The sequence below is a fragment of the Mustela nigripes genome, chromosome 1, assembly GCF_022355385.1.
Source record: "Mustela nigripes isolate SB6536 chromosome 1, MUSNIG.SB6536, whole genome shotgun sequence".
Classification (NCBI taxonomy): Eukaryota; Metazoa; Chordata; class Mammalia; order Carnivora; family Mustelidae; genus Mustela; species Mustela nigripes.
The window spans coordinates 126,874,521-126,888,430 of NC_081557.1; the positions used below are offsets into that span (position 1 = coordinate 126,874,521).

Genomic DNA, 13,910 nt, shown 5'->3' on the forward strand with positions numbered 1-13,910 from the left:
TAGGGGTGGAAAATTTAAGTGAAATGCCCAAGTTTACTGGGAGAGATGGTGGTGGAGCACCACAGGCCATCCCCTGGGTTAACATTACTGCGGTGGGCTCCTATTTTGGTCTCAGAACATTTCCTGAGGAGAAGCTGACTGGGAAGACATAAACCAGAATCTAATGTGAAAGAAAGCGGGCTGCCCAAATGGTGGACTGAGCCAAACTTGTGGCTTGCATTCTTCAGTATGGGGTGAGAAAAGCTGAAAATAGGTTTGCATCGATCTCAAAACCACCTATAGTGTAATCACAATAGAAATTACCACTACCACAGCCTGGATGCAAAAGCACCCACTAATTAAATGAGCAATGAGAATCTCAAAATAATTTGCTAATAGTCTCGACTGCTTGCAGCAATATCTCTTTTGTTGGTGATCGTGTCACTGAAACTTAACGCCCTCTTCACTACAGAATGAAATCTCCCCAGTGTGCACGTGGAGCATTTACTGTACTGCCAGATGTTCTGCTCCTCCCCCATCCCCCCCGCCCCCACCCACGGAAGGGAGACCTTCGCTCTGAGAGGAAGAGCCACTTCTGTTGTCGAGCATTCCCTCTCGAACTGCAGAAAGCAATTCTTCAGCAACATGACCCTCACGGTGTTTCTTTTTGTCACACAGAGAACAGCATCTAAGGGACACACCACTGCCTGCCCAGGCAAGGGACAGGTTCTTACCTGGCCTTGATGATCAGACGCAGAGACAAAAGCCCCCACCCCCAAGCTGGCTTCGCTGATGCTGAGGCCAACCTAACATTTTGTTTTGGGAACTGCTAAACATGCATGACATTTTAATACAATGCCAGGTTCACTGCCTTCAAGATGTAACCCCATGCCTCACAAAAACAACACATTCCAGAAGATGCCAGCGAAGATCCAAATGAGTCTGGAAAGCTGGAGAGCAATGCAGCTGTTTTTAATGTTCCTAGATGCTAGTTTTCTGATCTGCAGAGGCGCAGACCGGCCTTAAACTGAACAGCTGCTATTAGCCTGAAGCTCTCCTTCATGGCGATAGTGGGGTCAGGAGCACGAGACAGTGAGTCAGGAGGGGTCAGCAGCCACCAGCTATGTATGGACCCTGTAAAGTCACTCTCTGGGCATCTGTCTCGTCTCTTCTTCTATTAAAGAGTCTCTGAATCCCTTCTGGAAGCCTTCCAGGACCCCTACCCGGCACAGCTGGCTCCTATGCCTTTTCAACCAGGCTTTCTATCAACTCAGAATAAACATCAGTGGGCCCACGACTCATGGCATGCTCACCTCCTCAGAAGTCCCAAGCACACTGCCTGTACAGAGCTGTCTGGGGCCCCTGGGCTGACTGCAAGCCCCTGGATGCCAGGCTTTGGGTTTGTTCTCCTTCGTACACTGACTGCCTTGTATTTTCAGACATTAAAGCACCTGCTTTGTGAGACGAACATCTTCTTGCATTAGACAAGTGGGATTCTGAAGGACATTCCATTCACACTTGCACCATTGGTCCTAGAACATGGTGGGGTGAGGGGGTGCTCACTGGCTCATGAAAGAAGGAGACCCGTGGACTCTCAAAGGTTCTACTGCTCTGGCGGCCAGTTTTGGCACCCGATTCCCTTCTGTTGTGCACTGTTTCTCCAGCCACCTGTCTAGAATATAAGCTATTTGAGGGTTGGGTTGGTGTCATGCATTTATTTTGTATCCTTTGTAGCCTTGTCAATAGGGCTATGCATGAGGCACATTTTTGCTAGTGTGTATACTGAAATAAAGATGATTACAATAGTATGATCTTGAAACTAATTAATACAAAAAGGGCAATTTTTGCTTCTAAAAAGTACTATTAATATCATCATTTAACATTCACTAACAGTTCTACACAATGATCACAACACAGTTCTTGATCTCTATGAACAGAAGTTACCAATAACTTCATTAGAAATGTGCTTCTTGGGGTGCCTGGGTCGGTTGAACATCTGCCTTCGGCTGAGGTCATGATTCCAGGGTCTCAGGATGGAGCTCCGTATTGGTTCCCTGTTCAGTGGGGAGTCTGTTTCTCCCTCTCTCTCTGTCCCTCCTCCGACTCATGCTCACTGTCATTCTTGCTCACTCCTGTTCTATCTCAAATAAATAAATAAATAAACTCTTAAAAAAAAGAAATGTGCTTCTTACATGTGGAAAATTAGTTGCCTGTCTTAGCAATAGCTAGAAAGCGACCATTAATTGTCAATTTTCTTTAGAAGAATAAGAAATCTATACACCTTGCATGTAACACTGAAACATTTACAATGTTAAAATACATCTATTCATAGCAGCCTGACCACAGCTGCTTTCTTTGAAACATTCTCTGGGGAAAGATTGATGTTCAGGGGGATTATGATTCATTAAAGCTGCTGACCGATTCAAATACTTAACTGGCCAACCTATTTTTTCAGAGAATGTTCTGTTCACACACCTTGGCACTGTTCTGCCAACAACATGTGTGCACCATGTGGGAGAAATCCACACGAACTGAGATCTTTGGACATGTGTCCTGAGGGGTGGCATTCTATGCATGCTATTGAAGCAGAGCTTTGATCTGACTCATAGGGTTCATATTCGTGTGAACCTTAGGCACAAATGCTCTTTTTCCACAAGGTGACCAAAATTAGGCTCGAGTACAGAGCCAGTCATTGTTAGCTCTTTGTTCCCTGGAAGAAAATTCCACAAATGTTGATTCACTAATTTACTCTAATGAAAAAGCTGTAGGCAGTCTCAAGTCTGAGTAAGCGTGAATGTTAGAAAGGTCCCTCTAGACTTACAATGCATTTTTCAATGTTCTGTCTGGAATAGGAATATAAATAGAGCATTCAAGATGCTTCTGTTAGGCTACTTCTAAGTGCAAACATTTTTGATAATTTAAAACAAGGGTTTCAGAATTAAAATGACTACAGTGATTCCCCAAAGAATGTTCTCCTTCCAGCCATGGTGGAGTAAGGTGGATTGGATTTACCCTTCCACAAGGAAAAGCCAAAAATGCTCTCAAAAATCAAAATATTAAAAAAAAATGGTTTTCAAGTTACTCCATATCAGTCAACGAAGGATAGTGATCTCTAGAAGAAAATAGGAAAAAAGCTTTGTGACATTGGCTTGGGCAAAGATTTCTTGGTTACAACACTAAAAACAGGAATCATAAAAGAAACAATCAATTGGGCTTTATAAAAAATTGGAAACTACTGCTCTTCAAAAGACATTGTTAAGAAAATGAAGATAAGCCACAGACTGGGAGGAAATATTTGCAAGTCATAAATCTGATAGAGGATCTATATCTAGAATATCTAAATATCTAAATCCAGATTTTCAGAATGAGTGAAAGAGTTGAATAGATACTTTATAGATGATGACATAAGGATGGCAAATAAGCACACAAGAAGATCCTTGATCATTAGGGAGATGCAAATAAAAACAACAGTGAGATACTAGCACATGGCTATTAGAATGGTTAAAACTAGCAAGACTAGCCATACCAACTGCTAGCAAGGATGTGAATCACTATGAGTGCACACACACTTCTTAACGGAAGGTACAACTGGACAACCACTTTGGCTAAAGAGTTTGGCAGTCTTATAAAGAAGGAAAATACTCCTACCATGTGACCCAGGCTTTCCACTGCTAGCTAGCTATTCACCCAAGGAAAAGAAAGCAATGTCCATACGAAGACTTGTATACAAATTTTAGGGCAGCTTTATCTGTATCAGTCCCTAACCTGGAAATGTCCATCAACATGTCGCTGGACTATCAAACTGTGGGATATCCATTTGGTGAGATGCTACTCAGCAAAGGGCAGAGATGAACTAGTGATACACGTGTTGATGAATGTGATACAATGTGATACATGCTACTGTTCCATGCATTGATGAGTTTGTGATGAATCTCAAGATAATTATGCTAAGTGAAGAAAGTTAGACCAAAAGACCTACATACCACATGATTCCATGTATATGAGATGCTTTGAATATATTAATAAATCTACATAAAAAACTAATGAAGTACTGTATGGTAACTAATATAATAAAAAAAAAATTTCTGAAAACAGCAACAACAATGAAAAAACAAATCTGTATTGCCAGAAAGCAGCTGGGGAGCAGGAGGTAGCAGGAAAGGTTAAAAAAAAGGGGGCAAGGAAATTTGGGGGGCCATAAATATGTCTATTATCTTGATGGTGATGATAGTTTCTCCAGTGTGTGAAAAACTTCCCAAATGTATGCTGTAATAATGTTCAGTTTATTGTGTTATCAATTATGCCTTGACAAAAAAAAAAATACTAGGAAGACACTGATTTACCTTGGGGAATTTTGTAGAATATCATCATTTATGATCTAGCCCTTTGGGTCAAGGATTCATTGAGTTCCAATCTTGTGCCAAGCATGGCTCTAAAAAACCAGCAGGGTGAGGACAGTCTGACACATGGACCACAGGTGTGGACTCTTGAGTGTTTCTTTAGTGCAACTCTGTTCACAGCACAAAGATTCTGAGAGGTTGTGGAAAAACCAGTTTTAACTTCTGTTGTCAGTTTCATTATATGCGAACTGTCTTTAAGTTTATCATCTATTATCGTATGTTGCAGTGATGACAATCACATACTAATTCTGATTTTGCACTTGAGCCTGTCCATACATTTGAACAAATAAGAGAATTCATCAAGAAAGAACCCAAGAACCCATTCTGAGTCCACCATAAAGGGCTTTCCATAAATCTCACTGGAGAAAGCAAATATGTTACCTATTGTCATACAGGCGACCTATTTTCCAGGCTCTAGTTTCGTTTGTCCTCTGTGTGAGTTGTGGAAGGCAGAGTTGTGATCACTCTAAAGATGCATCTGCCATCATCTCTTAGTCCTACGATTTTCCATTAAACCATGCTCTTTAGGCCACTGATAATTAGCCAAATGATCACTGAATTCACTTTGTGAGAATTTGACTTAATACCACACGGAAAGTTGGGAGAAAGCAAAAACAGTTCAGTGTAAAACACTGGCAAGTCACATTCCTTATCTATCAAACCACACATTCCATTGGCATAAACAAAATCTTAAAGGATGACTCATGATTTAAATACAAATACTAGTCTAATACTAGCTAGCCATGGAGCCTTGCAATACTTTTCTGAACAACAGAGAAATATCTGAAAGAGGATTTCTTATACAAATCAATGGGCTGAACCTGGGCAATACATTTTTCAAAAGAAAGTACGAAAGCCTCACAAACATAAAAAATGAAATCAGCATGACTGCGTACAACTTTTTCTTTGAGCTAGAGCTACATAAAACTGCTCGCAAAGTGAAACAAGAAGCATATTTCAAATGACATAACAAAGCAAGTTATCCAAATCGATATTTTGTAGAAACTGCTAACACCTCGGCTACATCTATAATTGATTCATTTAGAAACAAGCTCAGAATTTACTTTCTCTATTTACATAAGACAAGAAAGGTGACTCCTGTGAAGAATGAATATAGGATTCAAAATTTGGCAAAGACTGAGATGATCCAAGTTGGCCCTGGACCACTAATAATGTTTTGGAAAGATTGGGTTATTAGATTAACAGTTGTCAAAGATGGACACTATTTACACAATGTTAAAGCAAATATTTTCATTAACCAAACATTTCCTAAATTGTAAGCAGAAATGTGAAACTTGATCTGATACCTGTAGCAAATCTGAGGGCCTTCCCTGGCCCGGGACACAGAGGTTTTGCCATGATGGTCCACACCACTCTCATTTTGCTCAGAATGGAAGACAGCCACACCCTTTACTTTACCTGGGTTTGTTTCAAACGTGATCTAAAGAAAATTTCCTTCTTAATCAATTCTCAGCACTTGCTGCCTCCCACTAAATCATTTATCCCTATTCTTCCCAAAGCCCTGAGAACGCTTCCTCACCTCTCTAGTTCTGTGGGGTCAACAGGGTGTGATGGTTGATCCCTCATTTAACAGGTACCAAGAGGCTCTACTTACGTCATGCATGGAGTCCAGAAGCTTGGTCAGTTGGTAGAACCTTTGCCAGCTCTGCCCAGAATTGCTGGGACACTTAGTTACCATCTTCCTCAGTTCTTTGATGTAATTTGTCCTCATTTCTTCAAATGCGGCCTGGCTTTTGAGGCCATCCTTTGGAACTGTGTGTAGGGAATACAGACATGTAAATCCCCAGGATGGAAAACAGCATTCACATTGTAGCAGTTAAATAACCTAGAATATTTTGAGGTTTTTAGGCTCACACTTTCAGATTGATACTGAATTGCAACTAATTGCATTTATGAACAAATATGGCAGTTATCTACTGATAAATTCTGGTTCACCTCTATGTACAAAGAATAATAACTGCTATTTATTGGGTGTATGTTAATATATATCTTGCATATATTAACGTGGGCTTGACCTCAGTTTTATGACATAATCATTACTCTCATTTTATAGATAACAAAACTGAAGACTGGAGGTTTAATTCTGCCCAAGGACACAATAAATTAAAGGCAGAGAAGGGGTAGAAACCTAGGTCTATTTCCAAAGCCTGCTTCTTAACCACAATGCTACGTTGCCTTGTGGCCTGTCATCTAAGTGTTTTATGGATCCTAACTTGCCAATACTTCAGAGGTAGGAAAATATACTTTGATTTTCCAGGACAACTGGAAGAGTCACAGACATTCTAAGCTGGGTCTAGAATTAGAAAGCAACATCTCTAAATCCAAATTCAAATATCAAAGACACTTGGGGAGACAAGCCTTCTATAGGGTGGGGGAAGACAGGCATGCTGGGAAACACTTTGCTTCTTCTTTGCCCCAGGATCACATGACCAGTGGGGCCCTGTCATATGGTCTCCCAGGCAAACAGGCTGTGGGTCTGTGCACTGGTTTGTGTGTGCAAAAGAGTAACACCACAGTGGCTCTGCATGTAAAGCAAAATCTGTAACTTTCAGAGGATAAACCACGTTCTCCTTTTTCTTTGAACAAGTAAAACATTAAGGATCATGTTTTCTTTTATGTAGCGGCTGACTTTTAATTTTAAATTAAAAAATCCCATTTAGAAACAATATTTTGGGATTCAGGGTTTGGAAGCATATCAAATGTCTCTGCGTCCTGCTGAAAGGAGATGCTTTGTCCCAGGATACATGTGAAAGCCCTTATGGAGGAAAGGTGCTCCTGTGCTGAGAATGTTCTAGAAGGAGGTGCAAGGCAGAGTGTAAAGTATTCCCTCTGAAAATCTACCTACATGTTTGCTTTTTTTCCACCATAGCGAATAAATAGTTATGTGTATGCTTTAACTTTGAAAAATAAAATCACTTAAGAACTTTATTTTTAGGAGATGGAGACCTAAAGAAAATTCATCTTGTGAAATTAATGTTCTGAGTTTGAAACTGCTTTTGCTTTCACTTCTTAATTATATAGCATATTTGTTAATATGTCATAACTTGGATAAATAATAATTTACTCAGGTCATCAGACCTTTAGAATAGCTAAGTACATTTTTGACTATTATGAGAGCCCTGGAAGCTGGGAATACTGCTGTTTCCAAATTAAACCCTGTTGTCCTGTACAAAAATTATCTTACAAGTTACATTCACATCTTATGTTAATAGTCTCCTTGAATTTAATTGTTGAGGCTTTTGATTTGTGGTTTACCTAAATCTACTTTTGTGGGGGAAAAAGAAACCCCTAATAGTAATTGCATGCATCTCCGGAGGCTGCCACAATATTAGCTGTGGTTTCAAATATTTGACATTCACATTAAAAGTTAAATGCCACCCATTATATAACAAATAGTTTGTTTTCTTTAAAAATAAAGTCTTGCTTTAAAAGTATAAAACATATGAAGGGTGGTAATAATCAGGATGTTAACAGTAGAACTATAGATCTACTTTCTACCAAAATTTTAATGTTAACTTAAAACTTTCTGAAAGAAATGGCAAGTTTGCAAATACTTTGCAAATAGTGCCCATACACAGGTTAACAATTATTTTTTTAATCTATAAAATATGGAGTAAACCTTTTGCTTTTCAACATTAATGTTTATGGAGATCATCCCATACATTAACAAATTACCTGAAATTAGAATGGAGTGATTAAATTTCACTACTACATTTCACTACTCTTTGGTGTATCTGCTAAGATTAAGCAAAGACCTCCTTATGGATAGTTCTGTATTAGAAATTCTCAAGATTACAAACGATTTGTGTCAAATATTACTTATATATTGTTATAACTCAAATATATTGTACCAATTTCCCAGCCAGATTTTTTAGAAGTTGAAACAAACCCACAGATAAAGAGAACTTAAGCAAAACCTCAAATTTTGGAGGTTTGCCCAGATTTTCTGAATTTACTTATTAAATGCAGCAGGGCTGCTGGAAACCATCCAAACAACTGGGGTAGAAGTTCGTCTGTTTTTCTCCATAAGCATTAAGAACACAAGATTCTCTCAATGTCATTGCTAAAAACTTTCTTGATATACTGGACATCAGGTGTGCAACTTAATCACCTAAAGAAGAAAAATTCTAACACATTCTATCACAGGTTAGCAAAATAAACTTACTAAAAGCCTGCAGCTCTATGACTCATACAATTCTTTACTTATATTTTCCTGCCTTCTTATTTTGCTTTTCCTGCATCTATAAAAATCAGAATTCAAAGTACTGAGCTATTTGGAAGCTAATAAATTAATTTGGGTAGCTTCAAAATGATATCAGGATTGATTATAGGCTGACTGATTAAATGGTCTTAAAGGATAAGCCACCAATTAAGACGGAGTAGTATCACATGCATTTTTTCATTTAAATTCTATCACCCATCTGATCTATCTACATCTAGATCTATACTTGCAACATTTTTCAAGTCAGTAACGGTTAATGACATGGCTTGGAAACGGGAACAGAATCACTGTTGCTGAATTTAAAGATTCTGTTTCCAAAGTTATATTCCAAAAAGGCTAAATCAGGGTGGTCAGAAACCTGGAAGGTGAGCAGAGTAGGGGAAAAGAGCCCAGTTCTCTGGACCCTGGACCCTGGGCCCTGCGGATGACGGGCTGCGCCGCACAGGACCCTACAGGAGATTGGCAGAGTGTAATCAGTGAGGAATGGTAGGGCCTGCGGCAAAGGGGAGAGAACATGCCCTGCCTTGGGCAATCGAATTCAATGAAAATAAAATGAGACAAAAAGCCAAGAGCAACCTAAAATACCTGTGCGGGCCAAACAAAACACAGCTGTGAGGTGCTGGTCCCACCTCTCGGCTGGCCCTGGGGGTCTAGGTCCCGCCTGCTAAGCCTTCCACGCCCCCTGCTGTGGTCACGTGCCGCTCCGGCTTCCCACTGCGGTCACGTGCCAGCGGCCTGCCTTTCTGCCCCTGGCTCCCCGCTCTGGAGAGCTCAGGAACAACACTGGACGTGAAGTCCAAAGCCAAGGCTTTTGAGTTCTCATGCACAGAGGATACTAGACAAAAACAACATGTGTGCCTCCTTTTTGTTCGCTTCAGAGAGGGGTTATCAACTCACAGGGTTTTTTTAAGCATTAAATTAGACGTATGGCAAACCCTTCAGAAGCCGGGAGCTGCTACACACAGGGAAGCAGATGCTTATCCAGAGTCGCTATGGCATCTTCTCTTCCTGCTCTTGTCACTACTTGATTCAGCCTAACTCCTCCTCAGACCCAGTCCCTCTCTGGGGGAAAAAAAAAAAACATCTCTTTTGACCCCTCCTATTCTCATTACCTTGAAGAATGAGGCCACTTTCTCCTAAATGACTCTACTGAAAACTGCTCCTTGCACCACGCCCCTGGTTCATCCAACAACGGGAGGGCCGCACATGCGCTGGATTCTCTTCTCTGCTTCCAGGGGGTCAGTCAACAATCTCTCCTCCTATGAAGTCCATACCTCTTGCCCTAGCATCCCTGGCACCCAGAACATGGCCCAGTTTCCTCAGTGGCCACAGCACTTGGCTTGGAGATTTCTTCTCCATGCTGCCTCCTGCCATCACGCTTGTCTTCCTCTCATCTGATGTGAACTTTCTCAGATTCTTTCCCCTCAATGTGAAAATGTCTGTGCCCTGTGCCATTGCCCCAGGAAGAAGTGCTCAACACCCTTGCCAAAGCTAATCCTGTTCTATCTTGTCTCTCGGGCACTTTATGTCATCAACTTCTCTACTTTCATACCTGGTTCCAGAAGCCTAAAAAAGCTTCCCATCAATCTGCCAAGTCCCTGGCCATCAGGCACCTGCCTGAGTCCTAATGGTCAACTCTAGTAGGCCTCGCTCTGTGCTCTCAACTTTCTCTGTGGATGCTCTGCTATTAGTCATGCTCCTTTTGGAAACCAGTTCTTGGCTTCTAGTTTCTCTGCCTCACTGACAGTCCCGTCTCTGCCTTCAGCCCTGCCATCTTCCTCTCACGTGGCTCGACTGGACCGTTTCTCTTCTTCCTGTGCCTTGGCAGCCCCACTCACCATTTTAGCTTGGATGATAATTTTCTATGAGGACAATTTCATGTTTATGTCTCAAAACCCAAACCTGTCTTCTGAGTGCTAGACCCAGATTCTCCCCATCTTTTGACCCATTAGGATACATCTGAAAATTAACCCATTTGAAATAGAAGTCATTTTATAAAACCCCCACCAATTCTTTTCCAAGTCCCAACATGAACATATTCCCTTTATGGTATCAACTGCCATCCTATCCATTTCTCTGTGAGCAAAACCTGGGTCACTTCTGACTCATACCGTTTTGTTTCCCCTTCTAGTCCACCGTCCGTTCGGCTGTGTTCCTTGAATGCCTTTGCTCCTATCCATCATGCCACCTACCACTGTCATTCCTGCTATTATTTCAATAGCCTCACAGCAGTCTCTGTGCTTCCAATCTGGCTAAGTTCTCTGTCTCTGCCTCTCTACCGCCCTCTCTTTTTCCTCTTTAATCCAGTCTACTACCAGGTACATTTTCATAAAGGCACAGAAGTTAGCCTGGGTCATGTATTCCCACTGCAAAAAGCCTGTGGTGCTGCACTCCTCTGCCCACACAATGAAGGTCAGGTGTCTTCAACAGACACTGAATATCGTGGTCCAACCTCCATCCCAATCTTATTCCTCACTCCTCTCCAATCCCACATCACCTTATATACCTTGAAAAATTAAATGAATAGAGAATAAAAAAATTTAAAAATTAGTGGGTAAACCACCTCACCCAGAATAAAGTTCTAACACCTGGATATGTTTTCCCAAATCTCCGTACTCGCTCACATCATCCCCTGATAGGAATATCATCTCAGACCTCATATCCAATTCATAACCCTTGCAAAGCTTGCCAAGATTCACCTTCACCATGAATCCGTCTCTGACCTTCAAAACTAAATATGCTCCGTCCTTTTTTGAGCCACTGTGACCCTCTTTATCTTCTATCTTTATTGGATGATCCCTTTCCACAACATACTAAACGTATCTTTGGATTTATCTTATAGTAAAACTTGCTGAGGGCAGAAACTGTACCCTGTATAATCCTACTATACGGAAAACAGTCAGTCAATATTTAGTGGTGGGATGGATGAGGAAATGAAGGAATATGCTCTTACTTCACCCAAAGCCTCTACTTTCCAAGTAACATAGTTCACCAAAGACCAAAGACCTTCTCTCACCTCCTCATTTTTTTTTTTTTTTTAATACCAACTACCAGACACTGAAAATAGGCTCATCTCCTTATAGGTCAGATCATTGGACGACATAGAAAAAGTGCACAAGTGGACATCAACTTACTTGTGCTTAGCAGCAGCAAAACTTTCATTATGGTGTACTCTTCAAATGTGAGCTGCAGTCGAACGAACTGTAGGCTGATCTGATGCATCCCCTGGCATAGTTCATACATGGCTGACTGATGCATCTTTTCTCTGCAAAGGAAATGGAAAAAAAAAATTCTGAAAATACACTGTTCAGTATCAAGCCCAAACTGGTGGCCCAAGGCAGCTTAGTCAGAGATCTGAGTCAGTTTCTCCTCTGTCTTCAACATGGAGCAGATACATATCCAAAGACAAGTTAGATGCTTTTCCCACTGATGGCTAAATTGCTTCTAGACCAACTCTGCCACCCCATTTCCTAGTGCCCTGTAACAATGTGCCAGAAGCATGAACACCAAACTTTTTCAAAGCGTGCCATTATTTCATGTCAAGAGTAATGACTGGTCTTGTTGTGTTATATAGTGAGATCATCCAGAGAGCAGAGGGCCACTGTGATGTGGGGTGAAGCCTACAGGCTTCTCTTCCTTTTCAGCTAGAGAGAGCAGGCACTTTACTGTTTTTGACAAACTACTAGATGCTGTGAACACGGGACAGTGATGACCAGTCTTATTTCCATGCGGACCTCCCTTACAGAAGTCATAAAACATGACTGTAAACTGTTTGTAGCAGTACACTTGAAAAGGAAATTGAACAAAATTTTGAAATGTGAGAATCCTGAACAGAATCTTTCTGATAAAGAGAAAAAGCAATGTGGGAAACAAAGGCAAAAGAAAAATTAAATTTCCATACTACTTATAGCCCATTGACAAGTTCTTAAAAGAGGGAGAGTGACTTTCCTCTAGGAACTCAGCTGCCTTGATGTTAATACTTTGCTAAGGGCAAAAGGTAATCTTAGCTTAACATTATCCTGCCCCCCACCCAGGATCCAGTAAGTCTACTTTAATATATAAAAATTCCTTTGGAAACTTCCTTTATCACTACCCACTCCAAAATATAGGTTGGTAATCCTCCTCCAAGCATATGCCCCACTGATATACATCTAAAGAGTCTCATGACTAAGGTTATAATAGACAGTAATAAGTGACCTTTTCCTAATAGTTAGCCAGCTCAAGGTCCTGGAAACCTTGCTTCCAAAATTCCTTAGAAATTTACACTATCCCTAAACCCCTTCCAACTTGGAAGTATATAATCGGCCACTCCTTATGACCCCAGTGCAGGTTTTTCTGCACTCCCAGGACTCTGGGATCTGAAGGTAGATCTTAACAACTGAACCACCCAGGCGCCCCGTTTTCATGCTTTAATAAAACCACCTTTTTGTACTAAAGCTGTCTCAAGAATTCTTTCTTGGCTATTGGCTCTGAACTCCAACATTCCCAGTGTCAGGAGTTTGGGATAATGTATGCATGTTTCTACTTGGACAACCAACCAATCAATCCTGTCCCTCCACCAAGTCTAAAAGTCTTCTTTCTTTCCTTCCTTCCTTTCTCTCTTTTTAAAAGATTTTACTTATTTATCTGAGAGAGTGAGTGAGTGAGAGAGAGAGCAAGCACAAACCAGGGAGGAGCAGAGGGAGAAGCAGACTCCCTGCTGAGCAGGAAGCCCGACGGGACTCCAGGATCATGACCTGAGCTGCAGGCAGACACTTAACTGACTGAGCCACCCAGGAATCCCACTTGCTTTTTTTTTTTTTTTTTTGATGTGGGAGGAGGGTACACAGAGGAGCATGCATGCTAGTAAGGAGAAGGGCAGAGGGAAAGAATCCTCAAGCAGACTCCCCACTGGGTGCAGAGCCTGACGCAGAGCTTGATCCCATTACCCATGAAATCATGACCTGAGCCAAAACCAAGACTCAGACACTCCATTGACTGAGCCACCCAGGCCCAAAATGCTTCCATAAAAATCTACGGTATATAACAGCAGAAGTCATCATTGTCTCTTTTCATGAGAAGTAAACAAAGAATCAGTTATTTTTTAAGATTTTCCTTCTCAAAGTAGTAAATCTTTTGGGAGGTCCTCATAACTATTGCTTTATGATGACTAGAATCTAATAAATGAAAAAGAGACTCTTAGTGAAAAAGGGAATGGACTTGATAAAGGCCAAAGAAACAGAAAGAGGTCCTGATAGCTGATCTATTTCTATGGGTGATGGACAGCAGACGGAAGTCTGCAGGACAGC

The 13,910-nt window shown here is 41.1% G+C and overlaps 1 protein-coding gene across 3 annotated transcripts in view; it reads right to left on the reverse strand.

The window, feature by feature from the left end:
* NR3C2 (nuclear receptor subfamily 3 group C member 2) overlaps nt 1–13,910 on the reverse strand; it is a 343,191-nt gene that overhangs the window by 29,873 nt on the left and 299,408 nt on the right. For all 3 annotated transcript variants that reach the window (XM_059373509.1, XM_059373502.1, XM_059373519.1), the window contains exons 7-8: nt 11,757–11,887; nt 5,995–6,152 (exon numbers count right to left, since the gene is read on the reverse strand). In XM_059373509.1, the coding sequence (XP_059229492.1) occupies nt 5,995–6,152; nt 11,757–11,887 (289 nt within the window). The remainder of the gene's footprint in view (nt 1–5,994; nt 6,153–11,756; nt 11,888–13,910) is intronic.